Here is a 17,111-nt window from a genome sequence, read left to right on the forward strand (position 1 = left end):
GGATTTTGAATTTACATTTCTGTAGCAGCTGAAATTCGAAAGTATGGGGCTAAAAATTTTAAAATTGAATTTTTGAATGCTAAATATTGAACTAGAAACGCACGAAAGCATTTAAAATTATTCATTTCATGATCACAAACATCATATTTAACAGTTCTCTCACAAACTGTTTTCTTTTGATTTCATACTCTGTTTTCAAAGATAACAAGAAAAGCTCTCAAAGAAATAATAACGACCGGTCTCTCATATCTTCTCAATAAATTTTGTCAACCTTCTTAAGATATCTTTTTTTTCAAAACAAAGTTTTCCTTCTTTTGAGATTGTCTTACCATTGGAAATTAGGATAGAATTGCTTTCAAAACAAAATCTCCACTACAGCATACAGAAGCTATTAACTTCTATCGTCCAGCAGACCAGACAACTAATGCTTATATTTTTTCTTTTTTTAAGTATTGAAAACCAAAAGGCGTTGATATGACAAATGTCATATTCTTAAAAATATTTTGCTTGATTTAAATGCCTTTGAGTTATATATGTCACTGTTGCCTTAAAATACAACGAATAAAGTACATTTAAAGTATTTAAAGCGCTATGCCTCACTTCTTTGATAAGCTTAAGAAATTCCAAATCATACTAAAAATGGAAGAACAAAGTATTTTGAAAGGCTTATCTCTAACATATCCAAGGTTTTGGCATAGTGCATTAGGCTGCTGTAGTTAACTAACCTCAGTCGAATTTGGTTGAAAGCTTGAAATGTTTTACGTATCTCTTGACCACGTATTGTCAATGCATGGCCTCGTAAGTCAGGATTGCTAAAATGCTTAGATTAATGATGATATTTATGATATTTATGATACGACATACTTTTTCAGCTAATGCTCAGCATAATTCAGCTAATATTTGCAAAACATTGATTCGCTCAATTTTTTGAATTCCAAAGTACTGTCATTCTCTTTCTTTCCAAAGATGCTGCACGAGAAGGGCGTATAGATGATTTATATTTGTTGTGAAGTAGGGTTGAGCATACCGAGAAATAAATCATATAATAGTTGTGGTTTCACCTTTACGATATATTCAGCAACAAACAAGCGAACTAATTATAAATCTAAGAGGATACATGTTGACGGCGCGTGTTTTCTTCTGATCTTAAGCGAGCGTGTTTTATCGGGCGTCACTACGGGAAGACGTGACCAGCAGGTAGATACCCAAAGAGAGGGAACTGGGACCGAGGCCAAACCCAAGGAAAAACGACCCTTTTAAACAATATTCATCTTGGAGTTTCTTTTTGTCATTCTCTTTAGGAAATATCTAAAGCCCAAGAGTAAGCTGTGTCCCCATGTTCCCTAAAAATGTTCAGAGAGTATTCCCTATTCTTAATAGCGTTTCTTGAATGTTCCAACACTCTCGAAATCTTGTCAAAATGCTGTCTTGCTCCCCATCTGAAAATACAAAATGTCCCTATCATCCATTCAAAAACACGGCTGATCCCTTGATCCCCATTACCCCTGGGAGGGCCTCAATATAGATCCAACTATTTCAACAAAATCTTATAGCTTCTGCTTCAAATTCTGCATACATAAGACAGGCAAATGTAAATTCACTTTCCTCATAAAATGTACAATTAAAGAAAATAAGAAAAGGTTGTCCATCTACAAAAAAGCAAAAAGGAGATCCTGTTTCACAAAACTTGGTCCCTCCACCTTGGTAAAAGGGAAAAATTGCCTTATGTAACTGTATGACAAGTTCTTATGATTTCACTCACTTTGGAAATGCATCCAACTCCTAAAAGCCTTAAACCGTTGCAAATTTGCACCAAAGGATGCAAGACGCAAATTATGCTGAACCCGCAATCCGCAGATTCCCATTGCCAAATCCGTAGACCGCATGTAGAAATAAGATCGAAACCTTGAAGCCGCAAGCCTATAATAGGCCCCCCAAGTTGGTTATTTTATTCATCGTGATCAGCTTCATAACAGCGATTGGTTAAGATGGCAGCAAATGTGAAGCAAGTAAGAATAATTTTTGTTAGAATGCAAATTCGAAGTGCTATTTGTCAAATCTCAAACAGAGTTCAATTCGCTGGATCTTGCCTTCCAAAAGTTAGAAATATGCTAGCTTTTTCTGAAGAGTTGTGCTAATGCCCCCTTTTTTTTCTTGTCTTCACATTCCTTCTCTTCATTTCATCCCCCAATGTATAAAAGTCTTTAAAAAATGGGAAAACTTTGCTTGATGAATAGAAAAGACCAACGGTGTTGTAAGTCAGCAGGAAAGTTCAGAATAGGCAAAGCATTATATTATGCTTACAAAATGGGCGGACGTCTGCGGCCTCAGATAATCTTAACCACAATTGTGTCCCTGTAGCTATTTTGTCAGTTTTTTATCATTTAATATGTTTGCTTTATTTAGTTTAATTAGTCACCTTTTGTCATTAATAGTATTTTGTGTTAACAAGACAACTTTTTAAGAATTTTATCGAAAAGGCAGCTGTGGCAAATCCAGGCAGAAATTAACTTGGATGCACAATGTGAACAAAATTTCGGACCTGAGACTTTCCCCTGGTCCTTTACAAAATACAATGATACATATCGTTCTATAGTTATCCAGGTAATTGTCAAGACCAAAATAAAACCACTTACTGTTGAAACATTTTCTTTAAATTATGTTTGCATTGATGAAGCTCCTATCATTATTCACTGCTCGATTGTCGAATGGTATTTACCAAAACAATCAATGCAGGTAGATTGGTTATGTTGTGAATTGGTCACATGTTCTGAACTAGGCCTAGGCGATCGAAATGACTAGCTGATTGAAACTGCAAGTATTTGCTGTTGCTGTAAGTAAACTTATCACTTTTATAAATAGTTCTGGCTATATCTGCCCTCTTAATTGCATATCGTATCTTTAGTTTAGAATCATTCTTATGCATTCTATATTCCAAGAAACGTGTTGAAAATGGAAGAATGCTAAAAGTTACCAAACTTTTGCCATTCAAATCTTCACAATGAAACAAATACTTTTAAACTCTGTGATAACTGACGCGGTCATCTACTTTTTTAGCTGCTGCACACGTCTTCAACTAAAATTCGAGGATAAGATAACCCTGATTGGTTAAATATCTGTTTTCTCAACATTTCGAGTAATAAGTTTATAATCAAACTCCATAATGGCTGTTAGCTGTGCCTTATAAAGGTCTCATTTTTGTTCACAAAAAGGGTCTGGAACATCTTTGAAATCGCTGAAAGTTACAGAATTTAGACCCCGTTTACACTGTCCCGTGCAAGTTTGGAACCGTGACAAAACTGTCGCGGTTCGCCCTTGCGTTTACACTAGCACTGTGGAACCGTGACGATTTTGCTCTGCTATCCGGAACAGTTTTGACCCTGCTTTGAAAGCGAACGAATTTTGTACCGTCACGGTTCCGTTTTTGAACGGGACAGTGTAAACACCTATCCGAGACGATTTTGTCACGGATTCACAAAGAGGTCTTTTGTATGGCTGTTTCAGGTAATCGAGGCTTTGATTGTGGCGTAACTACGTTCTCAAATTTTGAAGAAAAGGAAATTCTGAAGAAAAGACGACCACAGAAAAGGCTTGTAGTGTTTCCCAGTACAAGCCTTGATTGGACTTTGCAGTTTTGTAGTCTAAAATAACACTGAAAATTAAAGCCACCTTGTCTTTCGTCCAAGTAAAGTTTTAATCGGCCTTCCGCTCCATTTTAACTCACAATAAAAATTCGATTGTTGACTTCAGCGGCAAAATAAAAGCCTTGGTTGACTAAATACAGCTTCTTCTAAACAATGTTCTACCATTAAATTAAGGTCGTACCGGTACAGTGTAAACGGAACGGCTAAACGGAACAATTTGGAACCGCGACAGTGTAAACACTTGCGAACCGTAACGGTACAAAATTGTCCCGGGACAGTGTAAACGGGGTCTTAGATGTATTGAATTTAACCACCGCAATCTTTTATGTTATTTGATCCCACCATAGAAGGTCCCACGTCCTAATTAGTTGCACAGCTAGACAATGTTTGCTTGTAACAATATTTTGCAGCAATCTTCTATTTTCAAGCCTTTGCAAAAATACATACCAAGGTCTCAATGCATAAAAACGAATAAAGTGGCGATTTTATACCCTGGGTACCAGACTCACTATTATTTTATATAGTGAGTCTGGTACCCAGGGTAGCGATTTTAGTACACAATTAACATTTGTGCATTGTCTCGACGCTTTTTTAAATGTTTAAGCTCATTTTCCTTTAAACTTCAAGAGATTCGGTAGCTTGAAATTTTGACAACTTTTGTGAAAAATAGAGGTCGTATCAATATGTTTATATCACTCTTCAATCCGTGCAGTTGATTTGGCTTAAGGGGCAGTTGATGTCTTGAAAATAGATTTTGAGTCGTTAAATTTAAAAAGTATCATCTGGAACAAATACCAAGAAATAGTCCTACCTGCGATTAAACAGTCAAATCTAATGGAATTTGGCTGAAGTCAGAAGGGTAGCAAACAAAGTTCATAAAGTTTCCTATTATATTGCAATTTCGCGCTTGTCATAAACTTTATGACAGAGGAAAAATTAACTGGAACCAGTGGGGGATTTAAGGGGGGGGCAATTAGGGGCTGTTGCCCCTCCCTCGACGAGTTGAAGCAAGTATGGCGCCCATTTTTTGGAAATTGTGCGCCCCTTTTGAAGAAAAAGAATCAGGTGAAAAGGTTTCTGAGACCAATTAGTTAATTTGCTTCAAGGATAATTTCAAAGTTATGTTGCTTATTCCGAAAATGTATCTGAAATTGTTGTATACAGCGTTCTCTCATCATCAATTTTTGGAAAATTTTCAGCAACCAACCCCCCCCCCCCCTACAAACTGCCCCTCCTTCAAGTTTGCTATGGATCCGTCCCTGACTGGAACACGATACATACATACATGCGATATTTGTTATTGCAGGTTACGCTAAAGCCAGCTTGTGCTGATGTGGACCTTCTACCTGGAATCTTCTACTGGCCATATTCCAGCCAAACTTGTAACAATATCAAAGTTTTTATTCCGAGGTAGTTCCTGTTTCACATTTCACTATAAAAATTTTCAAGAACGTATTTAATGACGTCACCAATTTGCCACTCCAAATGTAACGGCGGATATATAATATTCGCTAGACTTGATAAGCTCCTTTATGACTAATGTCAATTAGATAGGAAACGGTTTTCAACTGCTAAAAAGGGCAAGAGAGGCTTACAAAACGACCGTGCTTCCGCTGGGTTAAGCCTGTGTAGCCTCACCCACGTTGGCTTTTCGCCAACCCAGGTTTCTGACTCGCATGGAATAAAATCTGCTCACCATCTCCTCCAAGTAAACACTCATTTTGTGGAAAACTCGGTTCTTGCCATGTTGTGTAGTTAAAAAACGCTGAATCTGTAAATGTTTCGCACTAGATAATGTTGTGCAGTTATACCTTGATGACACAAATTGTTACATTTATTTTGAATGATGATATGTTTTTTTAATGTTATGATGCTACTGATTCATGTCCTGACCGTTTGTTCGCTTGCTTGAATGCAATCCATTCTCTGCAAACCCATATTATGCCCTTCTAACTAACTATTACTAAAATTACATTTCTATACGTCTTCAAGATCCGAATGTGTCAGATCCACTCTTATTCTATGCAAATATCTATCAAAATGATAGAATTATGTAAGTTAGCTGAAATAGTAAGAAGTATTACATAAATAAATGAAATCGATATGAAAAGCAGCGGCCTTAGTGCACATCCTTGCTGAGCACCACATTCAGTAAATCTGTTCACTTTGCCGTTATCAGCTCTTCAATGTTCCTCTTGTTTTATTCGTTGATTTTATTAGAATTTTAGAGAGGAGAATTCACCACAGATTTTGTGTCTGTTACATTGAGCTAGATTTTGCGCTAAAAGAAAACTTTGATTGTTAAAATTCGCAATAATCAAACTGGTCAAAAAACAAAATATTTTGGTATGGAAATTTACTACTTTTTGATTGGAAGGAATAAGTCGAAGCAGTGTCTTTTGAGGTTTGATACTACCAGTTGCTTAGTTCTTTCCGCCTAAGGGAACTTTGAAATCTCTCTATACGGGTATTGCTGAGCCCCACTTTTGATACATTTGTTCTGTTTGGGGTTTTGCTGGTTGTACCGAAATCAAGCACCAGCAATAAATGAAATCTTACAGGTAGAATCACACACAGCAGACTGATTTCCTGAGCGGAAGACTTAGCAAAGGGTTAGGCAGAGGGCTATTTCTGATGAGCCTAAAAATATTGCGTCACGTTCCGCAACAAAGTGGTTTCACAATACCTATGCATGAAAGCTAGAAAAACTTTCCTGTATCCCCACGAGATATAGAACTGGTTTAGAATTGCCAAAGAAATCAGGAACTCTCCAAAAACGATTTTTTTTGAGGAGCAAAGCTGTGAATACGCAATACGAATAAGTTAGGTGTTACTTAGGGTAGTGTAAAACCACTTAAAAAGGGGGTTTTACAAATGTGAGTTCGTAGGTCGTTCGCAGGAACGTACACGATAAATACGGCGAAAACTGTTATCCAATTCTCTTTACACTTCTTCTAATTCATCAGTTCACGGCAAACGACTAAAAGTATCTTAAATGGCTAACAGCGAAAATGTAACGGCAAACACAATTCTGCAAACTAGCGACAAGGTACACTGAGTTCGACAATCTTACGGCAAGACTGAACCTAACTATAAAGCCACCTCTTATATACCCTAAGAAGAATACAATGTACAGAGGCTGATGCAATTGCAGCGCAATGATGCAATTGGCATGTGATGTCCTGCGATAAATGGTAACCCTGTGTTCTAACAGTAGTTATTTTAGCTTATGCTTGTCCCGATATACTGATCCACAGGAAGGTAAATAGATATTGCGAATTACAATCGATAGAGTAAAATTTACTGTGGAGGCTTCTTTCAGCAACTAAAAAATTTCAGGTAACTCTTTAATTAGGTAATTTCTCAGTCCCCCCCCCCCCCTTAACAAAGCCTGCCTCGCGACGGCCCTGCCCACTAGTAAAGTACGCTGAAAAGGCCCTGTGGTCCTTGGGCTCGAGCTGTAGGCAGGGGTGGCGCCAGAAATCTTCCGACAGAGGGGCTGGAGCTTCCGACAGGGGGGCTAAAATGACTAAAATAAGCAGTTTTCGTACGTTATTTTGTCAAATTTGCTCCTATGGGGGGGGGGGGGTGGGCTAGATGCTTTCGACGGAGGGGCTGTAGCCCCCCTAGCCCTCCCCTGGCGCCACCACTGGTTCTAGGGCAAGCTCTAGGATAGGTAAAAAGAAATCCTGGGAACCTTGGAAGAGGAAATTAGAAAAATTGAGATGACAATGCAGAAAGGTGACCTTTCTTAAAAACTAGGATGAAATGAAAAATGGAACCGGTTTTAACTTGTGTCTGGGGATGCAAATAGGTTCAATCAAAATAATATTCTATTTTGGTTCAATTAGGCAATAGAAAAGAATCAAACAGGCTTTTGTGAAATGCCACCATAATTATTTGCGTACCAATCTGCTTCTGGGTATTTTGAAATGTTGGCATGCTTGCAAAAAATAGAAAATTAGTCATGAAAAGGATAGATAGTAGGTATTGCTTATCCGATTCGGTGTTGACAGGACGATGCACTTTATATGTCTACCTTGTTTTTTAAGGGAATTTTCAGTGATAGAATCCCATGCTGTGCTGACTGACATGTTTGGACGAGAGACAGTTGGATGGTTCAGGAAGTGAATGAATTATGAACGAATTCAGTTATTCCTAGCAACAAAGAGTGCTACCGATACATTCTGCACTGCTATGAACGCGCTGGCTGACTGTCAACTGATGAACAAAGTTTTCAAACTGGAGAGATACAACTAGAAGGTTGATACATAAGGTACCGGTACCCTATTTATGAATTTATACCTAATCTTGTTTTTCACAGACACCGGTACAATATCAGCCACCGGAATAAAGAACACAAAGTCCGGTAGTAATAGCCTTGCAAAGCCCAAATTGGTCATCTACCAACCTAACAGAATTTGTTTTTTCCATATCATACCGCAATTTGTTTATGGCCAGTCTGTTATAAAGAAAACTAAACAGAAATAACGGCTTAACAAGTGATAAATGGTAACTGGAAGGGTATCTGGACATTGTATAGAATGGTCAGGTCGGTTCTAGTGGCATTCAGAGCAGGTTTAGGATTTTTAGAAAGAGGTTGTAAGTTTTGTTCATTTTAACAAGACTACCCTAGAGCAGTGTCGTCGGAACGAACTTCATATTTTGGCTGCCTATTGTATTGCTTCCCACTCAGCTTGAACTTCAACTTCAACTTCAACATTTCATTATCAGTATATTTTAAATATTTACAAGTGATACGATAGTGCTAACATAAACGATTGAAAGATTTAAAAAGCATATTTTACAGGGAATTGTCAGCAAGAAAAAATGAAATACTGAAGGACACGTAGAAATAACTCAGAGGAGCTTTCGAGCTACACGCCCTTTTGTATTTCTACAGGTTACATTGTATATATTTAAAAAAACAGATTCAATGAAAAATATATATATGAAGTTGCATCAAAAACAAAAACAGCAAAAATCGATAATAATGGAAACAATCTAAAGAAAGTAAAAAATAAAAATTGATATAAAAGAAAAGGAAGTAGAGAATGAAAGAAAAGGGGAGTGCAATTCAAAAGTTGATCATAAGATGCTATTTGAAGGCCTGTTAATTTTTTTTGAGATATATTTTAGGTGCTTATTAAACGTTTGTTTATTTTTTTTCTTACGCAATTCAAGAAGAAGAGAATTCCAAAACTTAACACCCTGATAAGAGATAAATTTTAGACGATAGTCAGTAGCCCAAAAAGGAAGGGAGAACAAATCCAAAGAGGATTGACGGGTATTTTGATGGTGTACATCACTGCTTTTTTAAACAGGCTACCGAAGAGAGAAGGAATGTTCAAGTGAATTTTCATGAGTTAATGTCAAACATCAATTTTCCTAGTTCGCATTTGTATGTATTATCAAAATCAAGCAAATTAAGTTTTTCAAAGATTGGTTTCGAATGATCTCTTTTTTTGCAAAAGTTATTGTCCTCACTGCTTTGCGTAGGGAGATTCGAATAGGTTCTAAATTTGAGGAGTAGGCACTTCCCCAGCACGTAAGCGCGCTGGCTGACTCAGTACACGATATATAAAACCTATAATTGAATACAGAACAGTTTTACAATTATTGGGGATTTCAGCCTCCCCTTTCAGCCCCCAGTCCCTGCTTCCGACGGCCTTGTAGAGGAAAGGCAAGGCTTGGAGACTGGCATAACTGACTATATGCATCAACTGGGATTTGGGATACACCTACCAGAAATATATTTCCAGCCCCATACAACGTCCCAACTTGTCCTTCAAAGTCTGCCTACATTTTGTAAAGTTTTCAAAAGGATCATGATTGTAGAGACCTAGCTAGAATAGGCAAGTATGATAAACATCAATGAAAGTAGCCTAAAAACAATAATGTCAATGATATGATAAACATCAATGATATGATAAACATCAATGATAGTAGCCTAATTGTACAAAGTGTCTTTTCCAACGTAGTGTTTAATGGACTGGTGTTGAAAGATTGTCAGAAATGAGTATTGGCTTCTAGACCCTATTCTGCGCCCTGTGTTCCCATTTAGTCCATTAAATTTCAGCTTCAGCGCCAAAGATTTGTGACAAATAGTTTCGAAGCGGAGTTAACTCTGTTCTCGTGTTAATTGTTAATGCTAACTTGCAATATCTTGACAAAGAGCATCTGAGTGGAAGAAAGATTTCTCTCATCCAATGACCACCCGTCTCCCTCTGGCTCTATCACCTGCAGTTGCTGGCTATCCTTTCTTTTCCTATAAGAAAAAATATCGTAGAAAATGGTAGAAAATCTCAATGTCTTGTGCAAGCTTTCTTTATCGTCATTGGGTCTTAGTAAATATGCTGTTTGGATTACAGAGAGACGAAAGGCACATTTTTATGCAGTTGCTAACCCCAAACATCAAAAGGTAGGCAATACTTTAGCAAACTTCAGATTTCTTCGAGAATATGAAATCTATCGCTACAACTGCACGCAAGATAATGTCACTTTTTCTCTATCGACCCACGGATTTCATTGAAGCACCAGAAAACACTTCTTGTATGCTTGCTATTTTTGGCTCTTGTCTGAAATTTGCACAAACGCTTTGTGTGTGAGTCAGACTTGTGACATACAATATCTTCCAAAAGTCCTTGGAATACTTTGAAAACAATAGTGAATGACATTTGGTGTAAAACTGGACGGTTTATGTCCCTGGATATAGGTATCGGGAATTTCATATATCTGCTAGTTATATTTTTTCAAGTTGAATTCTAAATAGTTAATGTATTTTATATTGAAACTTGTATTCTGTGAATTATAAAAATTAACTGAGTTGACTAGAACTGTAAAATTAACAGTTAACAGTTTCTGGCATAAAAGGACCGACTCCGCAGCCGTCCTCCCAAAAGAACAATACCAGACCGAGCCTCGTTACAGCTCTTAACTTTGAATTAAACAATATTGTTCTGGTAGAGGAGGATACAATTTTTGAATAAGTGACGTTATCTTTGAAGTGCCCCACTCTACAGTGCTCAAGATGCTATATTTAAGCATTCAAAATTTGAATTGTGTGTTGTAGTCATGGATAAAAGATATCTAACCCGAGTTTCCTCGTAAACCAGTTTTATAGCTGGTTGTAAAATAGATATAGGCATCTATGAAAAAGAGTTGACTTGATTTTGTCTCTTTTTTTCTGCAGTAAACAGCTAAGCATTTGGAAACAATGCATTTTTGGAAAAATTGTTATGTCTGGGTCCACTGTTTTCAATGTAAAATATTCAAAAATTTAGTGTCGTGTACCAAGACTTTTGGCAGGCATTGTGTAGCCTGGCATTCTTTTGCCAAGTCGCTTAATATCAAACTTGTTATTAGCACTGAATTCAAAGGTCAAAATGAACATTTGCTTTCAGGATCAAGGTTATTTGAGCTTCAAGCAAGCCTCTCAACTTCAGAATAAATATTTATTTATACTTTGCAACGTATTTGTTTACCTTGAGGCAGACCTCGGGGTAGCGCTGGATTGGGGGAAGTGGGGAGCAATAGCTGCTGTCTAAAGTCAATTTCTATTCTGTGCTAAGGTTTATTTCCAAAGAGGTACCCATTTCTCACGTGATCATGAAAATTTCGAATTCCCAATCCTCCCCTTTCCTCGTACAAGCCCTTACACTTTGCGGCTGACAATAACGACCCCCCCTCCTTCGGCAATTGCAATGCAGTTTGCAACACCTTTGCTCCGCTTTTCCCCTTCTCTCCTCCCAAGACTTATTGATCCTCTGAAAGTCAGGACTAGATATCATCAACCAAATGCACATGTATACTCCCTCCATTTCAAAGTGCAAGGATTTTCAGATGAAAAACTTGAGACATTTTCAGAGAAAATTGAGATTTCTCTGGACGTTTCTCAAACTTTTCATGCTAAATCTTCGGCAAATAAATTTTCAGAGAAAATATTATTTCCTTTGTGCGAATTTCTAATTGAAGCGTTTGTAAATTATGCATTCTCGCTCCACTACCCGGGATTTTTATCTTTACGTATGTCAAAACGTTCTGCGTGACAAGTTTCCAGACCAGTCCATATTTTTAAAAATCAATTTTCAGGAAATTTTCATCGGAACATCAATCGACGATTGACTAAAATGTCCATTAAACGACAAACGTGCTGTTTCCAACCAGTGCGTTCTTATTTAACGTGCAGAATGTTTGTGCAGTGTGTAACGTGATTTCTACTGACTGATTATCATTTACAACAGTGCGTGTTGATATAGAAAACTAGCAAATTTAATTAAGCGTTATACAAAGGAAAGGAGGTGCTTGATGGCTAACAATGAGGTAATAGATTAGGTTGAAAAAGAAGTTTAATTAGCATAGAGAATGAAGAATATAGACTTACGTAGGTATGCAGAAAAAGCAATGTTGGATTGTATAAAATTACCTAAATTGAATCACTACCTACATGTCAAATTTTATAACAGTTCTTTGTTTTCGCCCTCTTTCTGCCATGTCACTGCCCTCTCGGTAGGTAGGGGTCTGCTGTAAACTTCAAAATGTGGGAGTTCAGGGAGAAGAGATGTTTCATTATCCATTTTCAGCAATACATTGTATTGAATGTGCAGGGGATATGGCTTCCTGGCAGTGGCACCCGTTGGTACGATCTCTTTAAGGGTAGGTCAGCCTTGGAGAAACAACATTATCGAATTTAGGGTGATTTATGTTTCTTACACATGTGAAAGATAGACTTGTAAATTGAAAAGACGCTAATTTAACATTTTCTAGTACCGACGTTTGGACATTTTCGCCTCGCGCGAAAATTATCACCTATCAGTTTTTCCACATAGTTATTTCAGCGCATGGGTCACTGTAAGGTCAAACATTAAACATATTTTACTCATCAAAAAGTACAGTTTCGTTGTGGAGACCAACGAGCGAAAGTCTTCTTGTGACTAAAATATTATGTGTGAGTCAACCCCCATCTTGAGTCAAAGAACATGCGTAATAATGATCAAGTTCCATGCGCATGCTCTTTTGACTTCAAGACAGGTCTTTGACTTCAAGACAGACAGACAGGTTGCCTCACTCATTGAAAGAACGTCTCTTGGTCGTCTCACCAAACAAGGTTTGCTCGAGTATCAACACAACGGAACCGAAGAATGCATATTATCTGTATCTGTTCTGTGACCTCACTGTTTCGATCCTTTAATCCGGATCGAATCCAAAAAAGTACGGATAGGCCTTGCGTTTACACGGGAACTGCTGGATCTGTATACTTTTAGATCCGCTATCCCAATACTTCTTGGATCGCTTTCAGAGGTGATCCTGTATGGATCCGATCTGGACCGGATCCCGTGTAAACAGATGGATCTGGTCCAGATCGGATCCGTCTACATTATTTATCGAAAGTGAAATATAATATTTTTAGGTTCAAGGTAGTTTGAATATGTAATCCGTGGCTTTTTGGCGCCAGAGAAATGATGCAACGACAGAGAAAAGAAAAACATTTTTTATGAACCCTATGTTGAAATGTGACTTATATTTACCTATGTATGAACATGAACATTTACCATTGTGAAACATTATCCTTTCAGTGGTGCCTAGTTCTCAGGGGTGGCGCTAGAGACAAACCTTCAAGGTGCCGAAGTTTATATTCTCCGTAACTGCCGACGCTGGATGTGTCAAATTGCCGACAGAAAAAAAATTCGATTTGCCCCATATAGCAGGCAGGGCCGTCGCGAGGCAAGCCTCGTTGGGGGGGGGGGGGTTATGTGGAATGCAAATTTACATGATTAAAAAATTATTGCCTGAAACTTTTTAGCTGGTGTCACAGACCTCTGCAATACATTTTGTCAATCTAACTCTGTATGATAATAACCGACTTTACTAATAGTCTTGTCAAATCTCTATATCGGGACGGGCAAAATATATAGTTACTACCTGAGGCGGCACCATGGTTGCCGCCGAAGGGGCAGGAAATTTTCGAATTGTGATGCTTCTAGTTCCCTGGAAAATGCACTCTTTTAAGCAGATTTCACTAAAGCAATCCTCCTAATCCTATTGAAAATTATTGTCTTTTTGCAAAACTTTTTTACAGCAGATAAAAACAACAATTTCGCCGTGGTCTTGAAAAATACCAGGTTGTCAATTACTTTTAAATTTAGATCCCTCTCTCCATCTTAGCATGCCTTATGAATGTTAAGAAAAATCTGGAGCTCATAGTGAATTGCAGTTGACGCTTCTACTGAGAGACTTTAGGAGAAATGGACACGAGGCACAATTTTACCTAAGATTGCTTGATCCTTTATTGATTTTATGACAGGAAGGTCTCTGAAATACCTAAAGCGTTTCTTCCACCGAGCGGATTTACCTGAAATTTCCTATTGAGATACTATTGGGGTGGATGTGACAATCCCCCAGTCGCGACGCCCCTGAGCAGCACCTCCAATGAAGGGGCACCGATATAGAGCATTTTTCCAAGAGCAAGCAAGCATATAGAGCAAGCAATAGAGCATTTTACCAAAATCGTTTGTTGTGGGTGCAAAATTCTCCCTTGCCCCCTCCCCGCCCCCACTTTCCAACCTGTGTCGGAGTCCACGAGATTTTCTCGGCAATTTGTGCCTTGTAAGAAACTTAATTCGCAAATATTGCCTATTATTGAATATTTCTTCCTATCTATGTTGGAAGAAGTTAATCGATGGTTTTCTCTAAACCATTTGTTTGTCGCAAGCTATGCGGTGAACAATGCTGTTGAAAAATAGTTGATGAAAAAGGACAAGAAATGCTTTTTAAAAAATTTATTACGCAAAATGTGTTCATGATCGAAATGTTTTCATTGGCAATAATAATGTCTTGAAACGAAAAGAGAATCCCTTAAGAAGAAAATTTTTTGAAGACTTTATTTATGACAGCGTGATTTCCTTGAACCGGTCCAAAACATGATCCAAATCAAGCATCTGCACGTTTCGCATGAATTCCAAGCAGAAACAGGGATTTCAACCGAGAGGAGCACGATGGTATTGTGGGTCATGCGAAGGAGCACCATGAAATTAAGTCACAGCTTTCACAGAAGCGACAGGATATAATGCCACTATGATAGTAAAATTGCCGACGAAAAGCCATTGAGAAAACCATAAACCAGCCAGTGCAGTTTTCTCCTCGATTATTTATGTCATTCAAACAACATGTAAACCGGGTGACATCCATCAAGTGCCGACGGTATTGAGAAAGCAAAAATTGATTGGCTGCCGACGGGGGGGCTAACAAAAATCTAGGGGGGGCTAAAGCCCCCCCTTGCCCCCCCATGCCGCCACTCCTGCTAGTTCTCTGACCGCGCACCACATTTTTGTTAGTTCGATTAGCAAGATGGCAGAAGATATTCTTATGTTAACATTTGTTTATGTTGAATGCATTATGTTACCAATAATCCAATGAGTTTTCTCTAAGTTTTACCTCCGTCATGAGTACAGATTTAACACCCTATACGTCATAACGCCCGAAGATGCTTGCAGATTTGTAAGGAAGAGCAAAGCACCCCAGCCTGTGGTCCAGAAGAGCCACCTACTTACCACTGTCTACTGTCTACTGTTTTGCAGAAATGATTCTCAAGTTATTCAATTACCAAACGCCCACCCTCCTACAAGTTAGTTCCATAACCTGTGCAAATGTTTGTCAACCAAATGCCTGTAAGACTTTTTCGGATAAGTTCAAATGTTTACTCGAGTGCTGTTTGAAGCAGCATTCGGTCAGCTTTTCTCAATTATTTCCTTATTTGCTCCTATTCTCATTACTTACACGTCGTACTAATGATCTTTAAACGATGGTTACACCAACTATGTTATGTTCGCATGCTGAGCGAACGGCGATCACATGATAGGATTGCATTGAATGGGGGGGGGGGGGATACAGTGTATTCTCCTTTTTGGGGTTGACCGTACTATAATGCCTGCTAAAATTGTAACACCCAGCACTTTTCCCGAATACTAGCTACTACTTCCATCTTCTTTCCCCCAGAACAATATTGAAAGTTCAGACAAATATCATACAAGTGACAAGAAAAAGCGAACTCCATAACCCCTTTCTTTTTCTATAGTAAATCAACACTGTTTCTAGGGGAAGAAGGGGGTGTCTGACGTTAGTGGTCCGAAACTTTTGGCAGGGATTGTAGCGCTTGATACTGCACTAAGCACAGTTTATCTGACTGCCTCTCTGTTTTTTCTAACGACCCTGTGTTTTATCTACTTCACCAAAGTGAAAGAAATGTTTCTATTGCAGAGGAACGACATCAACCAATATTTGAGAGATTGCTTTTGCTTTTACTCTTAAGAATAAATCGAAGTGTATCTAGTATTATTCTAGCAAATCTCAATTTGCTTACCGTCATTTGTAAATCACATCTGGGATATTTTTCTTTGACAATGGATATCAATTTTGGTTAAATTTTTTTATGATGTTGTCACAGGACATAGATGGTTTGGGACGACTTACCCCAAATGGTTCGTCAATGCCTGGAGATAGCTATTGGTTGTCAAACTTTAAGAACTCTATTCGCTTCTTTTCTAACTTAACTATAAAAAATCGCAGGTATCGCCGTTGAAGTTTTTCAAAGGGCTTCACACACTAAGATCTCCATTGATGTTTTGCAAGAAAATTCCAGTCTGTTTTGCTCAATTTAACAACTATTTTCTCTATCTATTCTCTAAAACAATCTATATTCAATATAGAATCTTTTTTGATCACTAAAAAGTTCTTCCTAGATATGGCACCCTTACATCAGAAACCCTACTAATAAGAAAAATTATCGAGTGGAAGGTTTTTTCCAATAATACGATAATTCTATTAACCAAGAGATTAAAAATATCAGCTAAAAATATAGCTCACATAGAAAACTATACCGTTTATCATGAGAATCATAATTCGAATCAGGTAAAATGTTGCGGACATGACAAGTTACAAAAAAATCTAACTCAACCAGGTCAAAAACAAATTATTCAGGCTGATGCATTATTCCCACGATTGTATCAATGTAGTTTCCAGTCTGTTAGATCATCCTGTCATTTTGCAAGTGCTCATGTGTGGCATAATTTATATCTATGTTAAGTATTCAATTTGTGAATGTTATTTCTGATTCCAAATTTAAGTCGAACTCGTTAGTTTTTCTAAAATTTCGAAAACATTTTAAAAGTAATAAATCTGTCTGAAAGAATGATTTCTGTTGAGAACTTGTTTTGGAATTTAACCATTTCAAGGATTACCAATAAACCATTCAACTGTTTTATTTGGTAAATATTGTTTTCTGGCGTTGGTGTCTCCTTTTGAAAAGAGTTTCCAAGCACAATATCATCTATCTTACAAGGATAAACCCTCGTTTTCGACATATAAACAATTATTTTTATTCGCATGCTTTCTACAAATCAGGCATAAAAAACATTGTTGCTCATTGCCATGTAAAACTCTCTGATAGACATTTGATTGAGAGCGATTTGC

The 17,111-nt window shown here is 37.7% G+C and overlaps 1 protein-coding gene across 6 annotated transcripts in view; it reads left to right on the top strand.

Moving 5' to 3' along the window:
* LOC135681938 (semaphorin-5B) overlaps window positions 1–17,111 on the top strand; it is an 81,442-nt gene that overhangs the window by 11,959 nt on the left and 52,372 nt on the right. The window contains exons 1-3 of one of the 6 annotated variants that reach the window (XM_089112940.1): window positions 2,802–2,833; window positions 4,951–5,054; window positions 7,697–7,920. Coding sequence is in view for 1 of the 6 variants with exons in the window: in XM_065196604.2 (XP_065052676.2) it covers window positions 9,953–10,065 (113 nt within the window). In the remaining 5 variants the exon portion in view is untranslated. Of the gene's footprint in view, window positions 1–2,801; window positions 2,834–4,932; window positions 5,055–7,696; window positions 7,921–7,941; window positions 10,066–10,099; window positions 12,300–17,111 lie in introns of those variants that run through there. The other 5 variants (XM_089112943.1, XM_089112941.1, XM_089112942.1 and 2 more) reach the window with 5 other exon arrangements.

The sequence above is a fragment of the Rhopilema esculentum genome, chromosome 16 (genome assembly GCF_057945365.1).
Source record: "Rhopilema esculentum isolate cy_ngs chromosome 16, ASM5794536v1, whole genome shotgun sequence".
Lineage (NCBI taxonomy): Eukaryota > Metazoa > Cnidaria > Scyphozoa > Rhizostomeae > Rhizostomatidae > Rhopilema > Rhopilema esculentum.